The sequence below is a fragment of the Passer montanus genome, unplaced genomic scaffold, assembly GCF_014805655.1.
Source record: "Passer montanus isolate IOZ18808 unplaced genomic scaffold, ASM1480565v1 scaffold25, whole genome shotgun sequence".
NCBI classification, from domain to species: domain Eukaryota; kingdom Metazoa; phylum Chordata; class Aves; order Passeriformes; family Passeridae; genus Passer; species Passer montanus.
Genome location: NW_024367149.1, coordinates 1310796 through 1325119, shown reverse-complemented (window position 1 = coordinate 1325119; position 14324 = coordinate 1310796). Strand labels below are relative to the sequence as shown.

At 36.4% G+C, this 14324-nt stretch overlaps 1 protein-coding gene across 1 annotated transcript in view; it reads left to right on the top strand.

Annotated features, from left to right (window-relative positions):
- The window catches only part of AK5 (adenylate kinase 5), an 83499-nt gene that overhangs the window by 19412 nt on the left and 49763 nt on the right, over positions 1–14324 (top strand). The window contains exon 6 of the mRNA XM_039711348.1: positions 847–1038. Within this exon, the coding sequence (XP_039567282.1) occupies positions 847–1038 (192 nt within the window). The remainder of the gene's footprint in view (positions 1–846; positions 1039–14324) is intronic.

Here is a 14324-nt window from a genome sequence, read left to right as displayed (position 1 = left end):
AGGTACTAAGTAGCAGTGACCTCCTAAGATTGCCTGTGAACATTTAGCCTTATTCCTAAGAAAGTGGATCTATCACTGCTTTCCCAACTTCAAGTACCAGAGATATTTCTTCTTTAAATGTTTGATAGCATCTTATAAAGAAGATTTAACTGGGAAAGAGCTAGAGTTCAAAATTTTTTCTTTAGCTCGTTGCTACAAGGCTTTACTTCATGAACCACAGTGCAGGGATGGGTGTGACACATACCAGTGCTCACCACGCAGACTGAAAAGGATAGGGGAAATTAAAACCCTTCTGGCTGTCCCACCCAACCTCTTGCAAAGGGCACTGAAGCTTTAGAGAGATTTAGAGAAATAGAGAAGCTGTTATAAGAAACTGTGGCCCTTGGAACAAGTCTGTTTTCACCTGGTTCTAACCATCAGTTACCTTCATAGTGACTGCTGGATTTTAAATACTGCCTTACTTAAAGAGTTTCCAGATAGAAACCATGCATCTCTTTTCCTGCAGAATATGAGACATCTATATTTTGCTCTTTCAAAAAAAAAATTAGGTAGGGGAGCTTTCTGCTAATGCAAATGATGAACATAGCCTAAAGAAGGTTTTTGCTGTGAAGTAAAATTTTTTCATTAAATTCTTCCTTACATATCAGGTGAAACAAGTTGACTAACTTGAACATAAGATCAACAAGCCCCTCCTTAAACCTTCAAAAATCCCAGAAAATTAATGAGTACATCAAGTTCCAACTTATGCAAATGTAACATATCTGAGCCTCACATAATAATAGAATTGCTGAGTCCTGTAGTGTTGAATAACCAAATTAATCAGACTTCTTGAATTACTCTTTACAGATCTGTACCCCTGATTTGGTGGTGTTTCTGGCATGTTCCAGTCAAAGGCTGAAAGAAAGGTTACTGAAGCGTGCGGAACAGCAAGGGAGACCTGACGATAACCTGAAAGCCACTCAAAGAAGACTAATGAATTTCAAGCAAAATGCAATTCCACTGGTTAAATATTTCCAGGAAAAAGGGCTGATTATCACGGTAAGTTCTTTAGTGTATATCTCTGAAACCTTCATTGTTGTGGCTGTACTTGGCTTCTTGTACCTTTTACTTTAAGACAGGTTAGACGAGTCTAATTCAGTTTTAAATTAATAGCATGCCTATGTAAGTAATTAATGAAGAAAACTTATTCATTGAGCAGTTGACAACAGTTGAATTATTGGCATGTTCTAAGTTACAGACTGTGTCTGGTTGTAATAACACACAGACCTTGGTACCACATGTGGTATGAGAGCACAGATGGCCTGTTTCTTTGCCTTTGATACCCGAAGTATTTCACATTGGTATGTGCTCCTCACAGCAAGTGTGACTAATTCTTTGTGCTGGTCAGACTCATGACAGGTAAAAGCATCCTTAATTGCAAAGTCATCAATTAATGTTAATAGCCTTAATTATGTAATTCAGCATCTTTCTGAATTTCAAGAAGAAAATCCCAGGAAATTATTGCATTAGCTTCTCCAGAGAGTATATGTTCTGGGTTAAGGATTTTGATTAGCTCTGTTTTCAAGGATGAGAGTTCTAAGATTCTTACAAGTTTTTCTTTATTGTTGAGGAAGTGTGTATTTTGAAATGCTCCTATAGCCTTTACAAGTGCTCCTATGGAATGTGTTTCTAGCTCTTCAGGAAATATATGCCTTTGTGCATAAAGAATGTGGGGCATCGGGATAGAATTGCATTTGTGTGATGCAACCTGTAAAACAGATTTTGTTCTTATGGAGGTTTCATCTACTTTTTAACTCTGTTTTTTGAGAGTCCTGAAGATAATTTAAATTGCAATGTTCACCTTAGATATCCTCTTTTCTTTTTGAAGAAAGCAGATGTTTATGATGGGTATGGAAGTGACAATATGGCATATGAAGATTAAATTACTACAGCACAAAGGAAACAGCATATACAGAAAATATTGCACTCATTCATGCTATTTCCCTAGCAAAGGAGGCAGAAAGGAAGAAAATAGCATTCATCCTGCTGCTAATAATGCTGAACCTGGAAGACACTGAAATACTATGCAGATAAGAGCAGTGTAAGAACTAGAACAGCATAAAATAGAATTACAGTAGCCTAATTCCCAGAGGAGTGAATGCTTGAGGCAAGGTCAGACAAGGTCAACATTGACTAGAAGGAAATAAAAATATTTACATTTTTCTTAAATCCCTACCTGCTCCTTGTCCCTGCTATTTAAAGCTGTAAATCTCAGACACTTCTAGCCAGCATCATGATTCTACTCAGGGGAGAGAAGCAGGACCATTTGTCTTATGGAGTGTTATAATTTTAGAATCACAACTCATATTTTATACATGTACTTAATAAATGTTGGTCTTCATCAATATCAGATGGGGAAAAAAGAAAAATTCACTGAAATATAACTAATTATTATTAATAAGCAGGCATCATATATATATATATATATATATATAAAACTGTAATCTACTGTTGAACACTTTATGAGCAAGAAATAAAAAATCTAAATTCCCAAAGAAGATTCATTTTCACACTCAATGAAAATAAATGTTAAAAGCAGTTATTTCATACTGCTTTTAACATACTTTGGTTAATAGAATTAAGAGCCACATTCTTCATTTCAGCTCTCTTACTGGTTAGCTTCCTTAGGTGTAAGTCTTGCCCTTCATCTTTTTTTTTTTTCACATGATCTGTGATAAATTGCTACAGTACCCAGGTTGTACTTGTTTGGTGCTCTGTATGCCTTATGTTCTCAGTCTCAGCCTGGTGTACCTGCTCTCACAGTCTGATCCTGGTTTCTGTTTTTAAAGAAAGAAGTGAGGCCTCCACCTACGGTACTTCTAAGAAATAGGGAAATACAACTCTGTCCTTTCTGAAAAACTCCCTCTTTGGAATAATTATATGTAAAGTTCATTATAATTAACAGAAGTAAATATGTGATATTTTCATGAACACACAGCCTGTGTTTAAAATTCATTTTAACAATCTGTCAGTAATCTAACAAATCAGAGCCTGACTTCACTCAAATTTAAATTCAGAAGTTACCAAGACTATAACAACACAATATTGGACAGGGAGTATGTAAATAGATGCATATGCTGCCATTTACTGTTTCAGAAATTTTTAACAAATGTTAAAACCTTATGTATTGTTTACCTAGACAATAACTGCATACAAATTACCTGGTGGTGGTGGGGAGACATTAGTTTGATTAAGTTTTAAGAGGGAGAACATGCAGGTACATAGGTGACCTCAAGTACTCTAGTGTTTAGCAGAGAACTTCAGTTCTGGACACAGATTTCCAAATCTCCAGTTTATGTGGACTGTAATCCACCATAGTTAATGGTGTAGTTCCTGGAGAGGAGATCACTTTGTTACAAAAATCTTTCAGATCTCTCTCAGAGAGCTTAGCTGTTCTTAGTAGAACATATCCCTTGGTCTAGACAGAAAAAAAGTTTACAGAGCTTATTGTTGTAGTAAGTAGAAGTTTCTCTTACTGGAGGCAGGATTTGGACCAGTGTGCCTTATTGACAATGAATCTACATAATCTTAGAGCTTCAGTGTCAACCTTGATACATTAATAAATCTGTGTGCACTTAAGGGAAAAAAGAAAAGATTGGCTGTAGTGAGACAAAAATACTAAACATTAAAAGAAGACTCTGGTCCTTATTTAAACAGCCAGAACATGACAGCATCCCGTGGCATCCATGAAATGTGGATTTCTCTGATATCTTCATTGTTCCACTTTTCCTTTTAGGGAATTTACCATACTTATGAAAACATTCAGAATGACATTCAGATTAGTCAGAGAAGTAAAGAGAACCCAGAAAAAGTAGCTGAAGCTGGAAATGGATTTTGAGCACAAATTTAGAAGTTAAACAGTTGCGGGTGAGGGAAATAGCTGTCTGCCCTCATAAGCATCAAACAAGCCTAATGGCTGTCAACTGTCACAAAAAAATTCCCCATGGAACTGTGTTATATAAATTTTTTCTCTTGTTTTGGTTAAAAAAGGAGTTTTGCTATAGAACTTGCACATTGACATGAACTTTATCTAAAGGCTGTGACTTATCAAAATGCTGCTGAAGTTATAGTTTATTTCTAAAGTTTCTCTGTTATCGTACAGCTGCCCAACTTGAGATGTTGGTTTGGGCTTGTTATTTGTTTGCTTCAGAATGGTGATTCCAAAAGACTTGCACTTACTCATTCTTCATTTAATTTCAAGCTCGTCCCTAGAGAAATATGGGTCCTGCAATCCTTTAAGCAGATCCCAAGGCCCATTCAAATTTCACTGATAGCAAACTCTTATGAAAGGCTTCACAGGAACTCTCACCCGCTTTCCACGTCCTAATGGCAGCCTCTGCCAGGGGTGTCTCCCAAACCAGAATCCAGCCCAGAGAATCTTCTCCTCAGTGGAGGAACATGCACCTGGTTTGGCAGAGCACCAGACGAGTAGATGCCTTTGTTTTCTCGGTGGCGATATTTGCACGCATCCGTTCAGCTTTTGCACTAAACAATCGTTAAAAAGAAAATTTTAAAAATCCCACTCCTCCTTCCCTGAAGTGATGCTAGGAATAGGGACTGTTAGCCACCACCTCCCCCGCGTGCTCTCACCTCCCTGCTGCAGGCTCAGAATCTCATTTACGTGCCATCTGATGCCTGGATCTTGCGTCCTCGGCTGCAAAATGATACAGACTTGGCAGGAATGGTTTCCCTCAAATGTAGCCTCATTGGTGTCTGAGTATGGCCTTCCTCCCCACAGGTCAGAGATGGGGATTTGAACCTGCTTTGTTTTCTAGAGGATACTGAGCTGAGATTTTCTATTAATTGGTCCAATGCCAATAATATTTCCAGAAGCCTCTCAGTAGTTTTAAAAATACAACAGCCATAAGCCCTATTAATTGGCCCAATGCCAATAAAATATTTCCAGAAGCCTCTCAGTAGTTTTAAAAATACAACAGCCATAAGCACAGTCTTTAAGGAGCATGTGAGATGTGTTTTTAACCTGACTACTACGTAGGATCTTCAGAGTACTTCTGGCTTCTTGGGCATGACCTAGTGGACATGCAAAGAGGAACCCAGACATCTGGAGCAAACCTTCAATGTTTTAGGACTTTTTCAAATCAAACAAGGATTGTAGGCAGCTATTTGTGGGAATCTTGAAACCAGAGGTTTTGTTTGAGATTCAGGGGTCTCCCTCTGTTTTACTGTATGGTAAATCTTTATCTAGCTCCATGAATGTATATGGTTACATAATAATTTTAAAATTTCTGTAGAGAGAAAAGTAGAGGTGGGATGGGAAATAATGACTATCATATTCATTTTTTGGTGATTCAAAGCAGTGAAAGTTAAGTTGAAGCTTAAAACAAGTAACCAGAGCTTTGCAGTCACAGAAAGTCACTGAAAATTAAGGTTTGCTGTGTCTCTCCTACATTTGATAGCCCTTCTGCAGAAAAACTGGGCTAAGAGCAAGAACCTGGAGCTGTTTTCTGTAAAACTGCTGAACTAGAGAAAGCTTACACGTGTTCTAATCACTGCTAGGTTTTACACTGCGTCTCAACACTATTTATGTGGTACTGTTTTGTCAGATTTTGAAGAACATACAAAGAAGGTCCATAAATGAATTTTATCTAGAAATGAGTCTAAACAAACTGTTTGTAAATATATGCACATTTTATATGGGAATGATAGATGAGTAATTTGTGCATATATAGAAGCATGTGCACCATAAACACTTTCAAGTTTCAAAATATTTTCAGTCTCCCATTTTATGCTTTATGTCAACAAGTATATCAGACATACCAATGTCTGCCAGAGAATGACCAAGGATGGAAACTTGCCATCTGTGTACATAGAAGCATGAAGAGAAACCTTGAGGGTAGAAATCCTTTGCTGAGGTGAATAGTATCAGTGCAACACTATGTTCTCTTCTGACTTTGGAAGTATGATAATTTAAACAGCAACAAGCTCTTTGAAACCTGCCCTGCCTTATGTACACCCCGTGACTTGAATGAAAAGATGACTTTGAAAAAAAAAAGGAAACAAACTGGCCAGCCTGGCTGTAGAATTAGGCAGTGATGAGTGCATGGGCCAAGCTGATTTAGGAACTCCAGAAAGAGAGAGGGAATGTTGGTTTTGACAGCCATACTATCCCAGATTTTATCCATTTCTGGCACTGTGAAAGCTGATACATGTTTAAAATTAACAGACCGTTTTTTTACAGATCTGAAACTAAAACTGAGATAAGTAATTAAGCCAAGTTATCATGCAGAGGAATGAACTGTAGGAGATGTTTAAAATAACATGCCCTAAATATTCTTCAAGTTATTTTAAACAGTTCATCTTAAGGTAATTAAGCTGTGTCCTTTGGGTGAATAGCAGCTTCTAATTTCGTTCTTGTAGTTAAAGTGATGCTTAAAGAAGATTAATTTTTTCTTATTTAGATGAGATATATTAAGAAACTAGATTGGAAAAAATATCTTCTCTGAGAAGACCTTTTGTATTGAATCAGGAATATTTATCGTGCATAAGCAAATTTTCCTATCCTGAACCACAGCTGATTTGGTGAACATCCAACTGAAAAACCAAAGCTGCATTTCAGCCCTGCATTGCTGTAAAACAATAAAAACCCAATTTCTTACCCAAAGTACCATTAGTGATTTCCAGCTCTAATTACCAGCAGTGGATCTTCCCACTGGTGAAAAGTTCATAGTTGGTGACTTCATGATTTTATGGCAAAACCACTTTGTTGTCATTTGCTGGAGAAAATTAGCATATTAGCTCATGAAAGTTGCTACTTCAGTAGAATCAAGACAGTCTTTCAGCTCTCACACTCACAGTCCCATAAAAATGTTACTACATCTGATAGCTTGTACTTTACAATCCTAGTGTTTATTACCCTTATTTTCTGAATCTATCATTGCATATAGCATCTAAGTTGCTATCATTAGCTATTTCTATTTCCTTATGCAAGTGGCAACTGAATGTTTTTCCTGCTATACTATTCTCAGCTTTGATTCGAAGGGCAAAATGAGACTGAGTGAACTGGCCTCTAGTAATCCAATCTAGTGCCATTCTGGGATTATTTGAGCATTTCCTCCCGTTCCTTCTTTCCTGTAGATGTGCCCTGAAAGAGAAGGGAAACCTAAAATATTCTTATTTTTTAATGCGTCATAAAGATACATGTATTCAGATTTGTGAATGCTCAGGTATTGTAATGATGGAAGCCTTGAAAGTGTCAAAACGGTCAGCAGAAAGTCTGACACTCTTAACATTATGGGCTTACTCCAGCATTCTGGACTTTTATTTAGGCTTAACAGGGTTAGATGCAGGTGCAGTGTTAGTGGAGAACTGAGAAAACTGAAAGGTTACTCATCCATTGTGTGACTCAGGGTACACACTGCACTAGGCAGCACTGAAGTGAGAACTACAGCCTTCCCCTAGGGCATGTTCCCCATTGCAGAGTATCCTTTGGAGCATTTCTGATAGCTGTTTGGAGACTTTTTTTTTTCTAATGCAGGTAAAGAATATTACCAAGCAGTGCTTTGAAGAACTGTATGAAATGCTTCCTAATTAGTAAAACACCAGTAGTTGTGTCAACTCAGCATTTCACTGAAGTAATATATCCTTGTTCCTTACTTTACTGATACTTACACATCAGAAAACCACTAATATGGATATTTTGTGTTTCTTATAACTGTGGTACATCATTTTGTGTTAGCATGAGCATCTTTGCACAGCACCACTTTTTACCATGTAGACATTATCTAAAATCCTTGGCGGGGACTCTTGTGAATCTCGTGGTTTGTCTTTGCTATAACTATATATGCTTCTGTATCCTCCAGCTCAGTTATCATCTTTCCTACTTCTAGGTTAATGTTGGTATCTTTCCATCTAACATAGTACTGCAGTTAGTTTCATTAAGGGCCAGTGAACACATCTGTTTACTTTGTTGTCACCATACCACATTCTGCAATTCAGTAATCTACTTAAATAATACAACAGGAAAAGAAGCCTCACAAGACATAACACTGAAGTCAAAATTATTGTCATTTTCTGTGAGGGAAGAACTGTTGTCCCCATTCTCAACTGCTCATCTCTTTTTGTGCCAACAGTCAGTCAAACCAGTCACGGTAAAAGAAATGAAGAATTAATGCAGAAAATGTAGCATCTTTTTACTGTAACTTGCTACGATCAGTTATTTATATCTAGGATTGTTCATAAATATGCTACCCCTTGATCAGTTTTGTTAAAAATAAAATTGCTAAAACTACATTGTTTTTTGGCAAATCTTAACATTTTTTCATTGTGTTCTCCACTGAATTTTTCCTCCTGTCTTTAATCAGAATGTCAAATTGAAGCTCCACATTCATGCTTTCAATACCAGTACTTCAAAATTCTCTGCTCTGTATAGCATGCCAGGTCTTGTCTTTTCTTGTATTATACCATCCATTCTATTTTGGTAACACTATAGTTTTTCTAATGCTAAGGTCATCTCCCTCTCTTACCACTGCAAGTTGCCAATTAGGCAATTTGAAAATATACTTTCCTAGTTTCCTGCCATGTCCTGCCTTCTGGGCTTTTTTTGGTCTGCTTTACTGAAAAGAACAGACTTCTCTGTAAATGCATGGTCCTTACTAAAAGGGAACCTAGAATGTGGGCAATACAGCTCTTAGTCAGGTTGCTTATTAAATTTATTGGTCCCTAAGACATCGGAAAAAGATATCCAGCAATCCTCTTTGTGTGTGCACCTTACTGCAAGAATTTCACCATATAGGTTCTACATAATACAGATTCACATAACCCCAAGGTACGTAATTCCTGTTTCTTTTGCGAGAACATTCTCTCTGCTCTCTGTCAGGCTCTGTGTTGTTTCAGTCTGCTGTAATGGCCATTACAGGTTTTGTGGGTACTTCAGCTTTCATCTCTGACCCTGTTCATGGGGTGCAAGACACAAATGAGCTCAGTTCCAGTACTGTGAACAGAGGGTTTTCTTCATTATGCATTTCATGTTCCCTCATATTTCTTGATCTTTAGAAAGAGGGTCAGGAGCCATGTGAATTCTGAAATGAGCTTGGTTTTAAGGACTATTCATTATATCCTTGAACTACAGCCAGGAGACCACTCCTCAGAAAAATCAGTACATTTAGTAGGGTGAGTGTAATAGAGAATAAGTTAAACAAATTTGGGTATTCTCTCATAGGTTAGGTCAGCACTTGGCAACAGAAACCATGTCAGTGTTTCTTGGAAAGACGCCTCTGCTGAAACCCTGAGCTTAACAACCACTCATGTTAGTGGGAACTTTTGAAAGAATTTATTTCATAGCTTCTTGTTAAGGCTGCACAACAGTTTGTTATAACCCCAATCTGATAACATACCTTGTAAATATTAATTATTCCTTAGGGCTAAAGGTTACAGTTGATCTTTTTACATCAAGAAAATTTCAGACAAAACTGAAAGATTCCCTTTTCCCCCATGAATTACACAAGCTTGGGGACCTTTGCCAACTGGTTTTTAAAAAGTGCCTTGGAAAAAGATTTACTAGAAGATAACTGGTATTTGCCATATGAAACAAGGCCTAAATCTAACCTTTTTTCAGTACATGATTTGGCTTGAGGATGAAAAAGGACAAATAAAAAAGTCTTAAGCAGGAATAGAAGCTTGTGAGAACTTCTCTACTGGAGTATGGATGAGAACAAGCACACAGAAAGCATCTCACCCTTCTCCAGTGACTATTTCTGTGTGTACAGGAGTTGTGCTGCTCCGAGAGGAGGGTGTGCAGGGAACCTACTGGAAATGAAGTACAGGGAAGTACCAAGGGTCTCATTACACGAGGCAGAAGAGTGTTGAGCTAAATTAGCTGGTATGCAACAGCAAGAGCTTGCAGAGCCAGCAGCTAATGGGCTCTCTGCAGACTCCTGATTCCCACACTGCAGGGAGGAGGAGGCCAGCAACCTCCTCAGATCCACTGGCTTTTAAAGAAATGGGGGTGATTCTGTTCAGCGGAGAAGGGTCTGCAAGATCTTTTGTTTTATTAAATGCTTGTATTTAGTCAGTTCCCCATTTCCCTTGGCATAATATTAATAGAGAGTAAGCTTTACAGATAATTAGGATATGCCTCCAAATTATTTTTCTTCTTTTTTAGTAGAGACTACTCTCAAAAGTAATAGAATAAATAAGAGATGACAGTTCTCTGGAAGTTTGGACACTGACTTCCAAAAGCTTCTGGGAACTAGAACACTATAGTATAAACTATAGGAAATTTTCTTTCCTTTGTAGCAATAATGGCTGTAGAAAACATAGTCATTGTTTGAATTACAGTTTTAGAAAACTAATTTTAGAAAACTAATTCCAAGAACTGTCTTGGAAACGCTGTAATTCTTGTTGGTTCTGTAAATTATCACAAGTCCACTTTTAGATGGAATGAGTATTGATACTTCCTGCTTAACATTTATCATGCCTATTGGAGAGGATGGTGACCCTTAGAGTGAAAAAATTATTTACCTTTGATATAATACTCTCTAAGAGTTACAAGAGCTAATAAGATTTAGGATATGCAAAAGGAGAGAATTGGAATTGTATTAATGATTACTAATAAGGAGATTTTTGGTGGGAACACATTTAAATGTTTTTTTTGTTAAAACATATTTTTACTGTCAGATTATCCAAGTAATTTTATTCAAAATTAAAGCAAAAAAAGTTATAGAAAAAGAAAGGAACATTCAAAATATTTAGTTTTCTATCTCACTACAGCTTAAACATGTGGGAGAATAGGTACATAAAATCCCCCCAATCCCTTTCATATGCAAAAACATAGGATGTATTCATACTGTCTTTTTTTCCACTTTAAGTAGTTTCATTGCAAAAGTAAACAAACCTTCAATTTCTTTACTGTGTTCTTTTTAATTAGAATTCTAAACAGAAAAAAAGTGCAGTGGAAGATATCTTTGAGCCTTCATAAATGCAGGCTTAAAGATATCCAAGTAATCAAAACTAAACATCAAAAATCTTAATACTAAACTTGTTCTATCCATACAACTTGCTTTTAGAACTTCTTCCATTTGCTGAACATATTAACACAAAAGGCTCAGTTCCTGTTTTCCAAGGTCTGTAAGTGCCAGGATCCAGAGCCTATGCCATTCACTCTGGATCACAATAATGGTTTTAGTAATAGCTTTATCAGTAGTAAAATGTTAATAATAAAGGCAAACATAAATCACGCATTTGTTATCTTAAGGTAAATTAAAAACAACATATGGTTGCTAAATTTTCAAAATAGCTACTATTTCTAGGCACTATTTGAGTTCCAGTCATTACTACAACACTGGGGAAGGTTGACAGAGACAGACCTTCTGTGTACTTTTAACTGCTTTATATTACAAAGATAAACACTTTGAATGCACTTAATTTTGTAATTCGTTGCCCACATTTTGCTGGGGTCCCAGTAGAAATTAATATCACTATGCAGCTGCAAGATCGAGCTTGTTCTGCCAAAGCAAACAAGGGTTGAAACAGCCAGAACCACCCATACTAGCACAAGGCAGCAAATGGAAAGGTGGAAGCTTCACAGATATTTCTTTTACCAGGTCACATTGAAATCAGCCAAACAGCCTCAGTGTGAGGAACAGCACCATTGTCCCACCTAGCAGAAAACCAGAGCAGTGGTGAAGGAGCTGCTGTGATGGAGAGCAGTAGCCAAAACTATATTAATACAGAGAAAACCCCCAATTATAAAATAATTACTGTTCAGTAAATCTAAATTTACTGAATTGATGGATTCTCAGTTAGAATATCAAAAGCTCTAATTTTCCTCATACATTGAAGGAAAAGTCAGTTATAGCAGTTTTTATATGAATACTCAATATATGTTGTTCAGCTTGCTTTTGCAATAAATTATTTCTACTTTAACAATATGTTAATACTAACTATGGTATTAGACCCCAAGTGTTGGAGTTTCAGGCATTCTGTAAAGCACTTAGCTCAAACAAACAGCCAGAAGGAAAGTTGTGAAATTCTAATAAAAGAAAGCTTACAGAGGCTTCATTTTGATCTTTCTCAGGTCTTTGTTTTTATCTTTCACCTGCAACACACATTAACATCACATTACATGCATTTCTTTTCAACATCCCTGTTCCTTAGATTTAATTTAATTTGTGCTTTCCAGTTTTCTGACCAATACGTTGGCCATTTTCTGTGCCAAAATGTTTCTTGGACATTTATCGTGTTTTTTAAAGAAATTAATTTTATTAGTTAGGGATTCCCTATGATTATATTTCATTTAATAGCCTCTGGGAAGAAATATTGTCAAAAGCTTTAAAAAAGTTAAACAAATTATGTCAATCAATTCCACTTCATCCACGTGTTCTATGATATTTTAAAAATGCTTTCAGCCTACATAATCATGTGGGACTTTGTCCTACATTTGTTTCCAAAAAATACATGCTAGATGCAAGAATGTCATATTCCGTGATGACTAAAGCAATCGTTTCTGTCAGTGTCTCCTTAGCTTGCCAGCTTTCATTTATAAATCAAGTAGTCTCCTTTTTGCTCTGAAACAACATGCTCCAATAATTTAGATGTCAAAACAGAACTTTCTGGTACAGAAATTAAAATAGCAGTGGCTCACTTCTTGCTGCAGGAAACAAACTCATCCTTCCTGCAGCAGCACAATTGGAAGTTGGCTTTATGAGCCGTCCTGAACTCAGACTGACATCTGCTGCATATTATCCTCTTTGATAGGACTCCTACTTCTAGAGAAAAATAATTTATTCCATGAAAATTTAGTACTTTTTAGCTCAAGATGACCAAAGGAGGGTTTATTGTCAAGGATTCCAATACCATTTATGAAGTTTATTAATATAGAGACCACCAGTGAAAATGCTGCTTATCCTGGGTCAGAATTTAGTTAAATACACAGGAACTGTGTAACTGAGAATTCAAATTTATTTTTCTCTTCCAAGGAAAACAGAAAAGCCAAAAAATTTCAAACATTCCAGATTTTACAGTGTGAAATTCCATTTTAAAAAGCTACAACTATTGCAGATGAAATTATTTGTGTTGCTAAGGTCCTAGATTACTAAAAATGTCACATTATTTCTTGACTTAAATGCAGATTTTGCATATGAAACACCCACATCATCCAATGTTTAAGCCTATGGTTTATCCTATACTTGTTCTTGCAGCTGAGTCATTAGTCCTCGTGCTTGAATAACTGGCTAAATTTGCAGCTGAAATTAACTCAGGACATTTTTTGCTGGATTTCAAATAGTAGCATTCTTCATAGAAAGTTGTGATGATACATAGGCAAAAATTATATTTTTGTTCATAATTGTTATCAAGTCATCTAATAGTAAAAGACCAGACAACAATATTTTAGTATTTTGCTTTCAAAATCTCTTCCAAAAAGCCAACAGGAGAAATGCTATTGATCTTGAAAGGGAAATATTTGGCTATATTTGGCAGCAGCATCAGTGTTTTTCTTTAAAATTAATTGCAAACTGTCAATAGAAGAAAATAGTATTTATAGGAAGAATATAAATAGTATTTATAGGAAGAATGTATTTTTTTTCTAATTTTTTCTAATTTTTTTTGTTTTCTTATTTGAATTACAGTTGTTGCTCATTGGATCTTTTGGGGAAGCCAGTATCACTGTATATTTATTCAGGGTGCCTGTCTGTTACTTGTACATGCTGTGGGAGCTGATGCTATAAAATTATTTGGTTTTGTTTTAAACAAAACAAAGAGTGACACAGGAGCTCTATAGGCAGGGTGAAATGTATATTTTTAAAAAACTTTAATCAGGAAAAATCTCTGCACACAAACATACTGGTTAATGTAATGTAGTTATAGGGCTCACTCTGCCTGAGAAGTGCTGTTGCTGTCAAAATTAGCAAAAAAAGAAGGGTATTGAGGAAAGCATTTTTTTGGAACATATTGGTGATCAGAGCTGTTTCACTGAACTGAGTTCAGTGCTCTGAGAATGTGAATATTCCAGTATTCATCTCATGGGGTACTGGAAGAAATAAGGGAATTGTGCTGTAGAAACTGATCATTAACTGGTTTATTCCCAAAGAACAAGGGCACATCCAAGTCTCGTAGAAGCCTTCATAGATAAAGGTGGAAGAAATGCTACTGGAAGACAAACATTATTATTGTGGAAAGAAAAAACAAAGGCATCTGGGGAGAGCTGGGTAATTCTAGATCTTTCTGTAATGACCCCGTGCTTTATAAAGCTGAGTGAAAATTACAGCTTTTATTGACTGTGCTTCATGCCACTTGTTTGTATCTCTCTGCCCTTTGTCTACATTTCA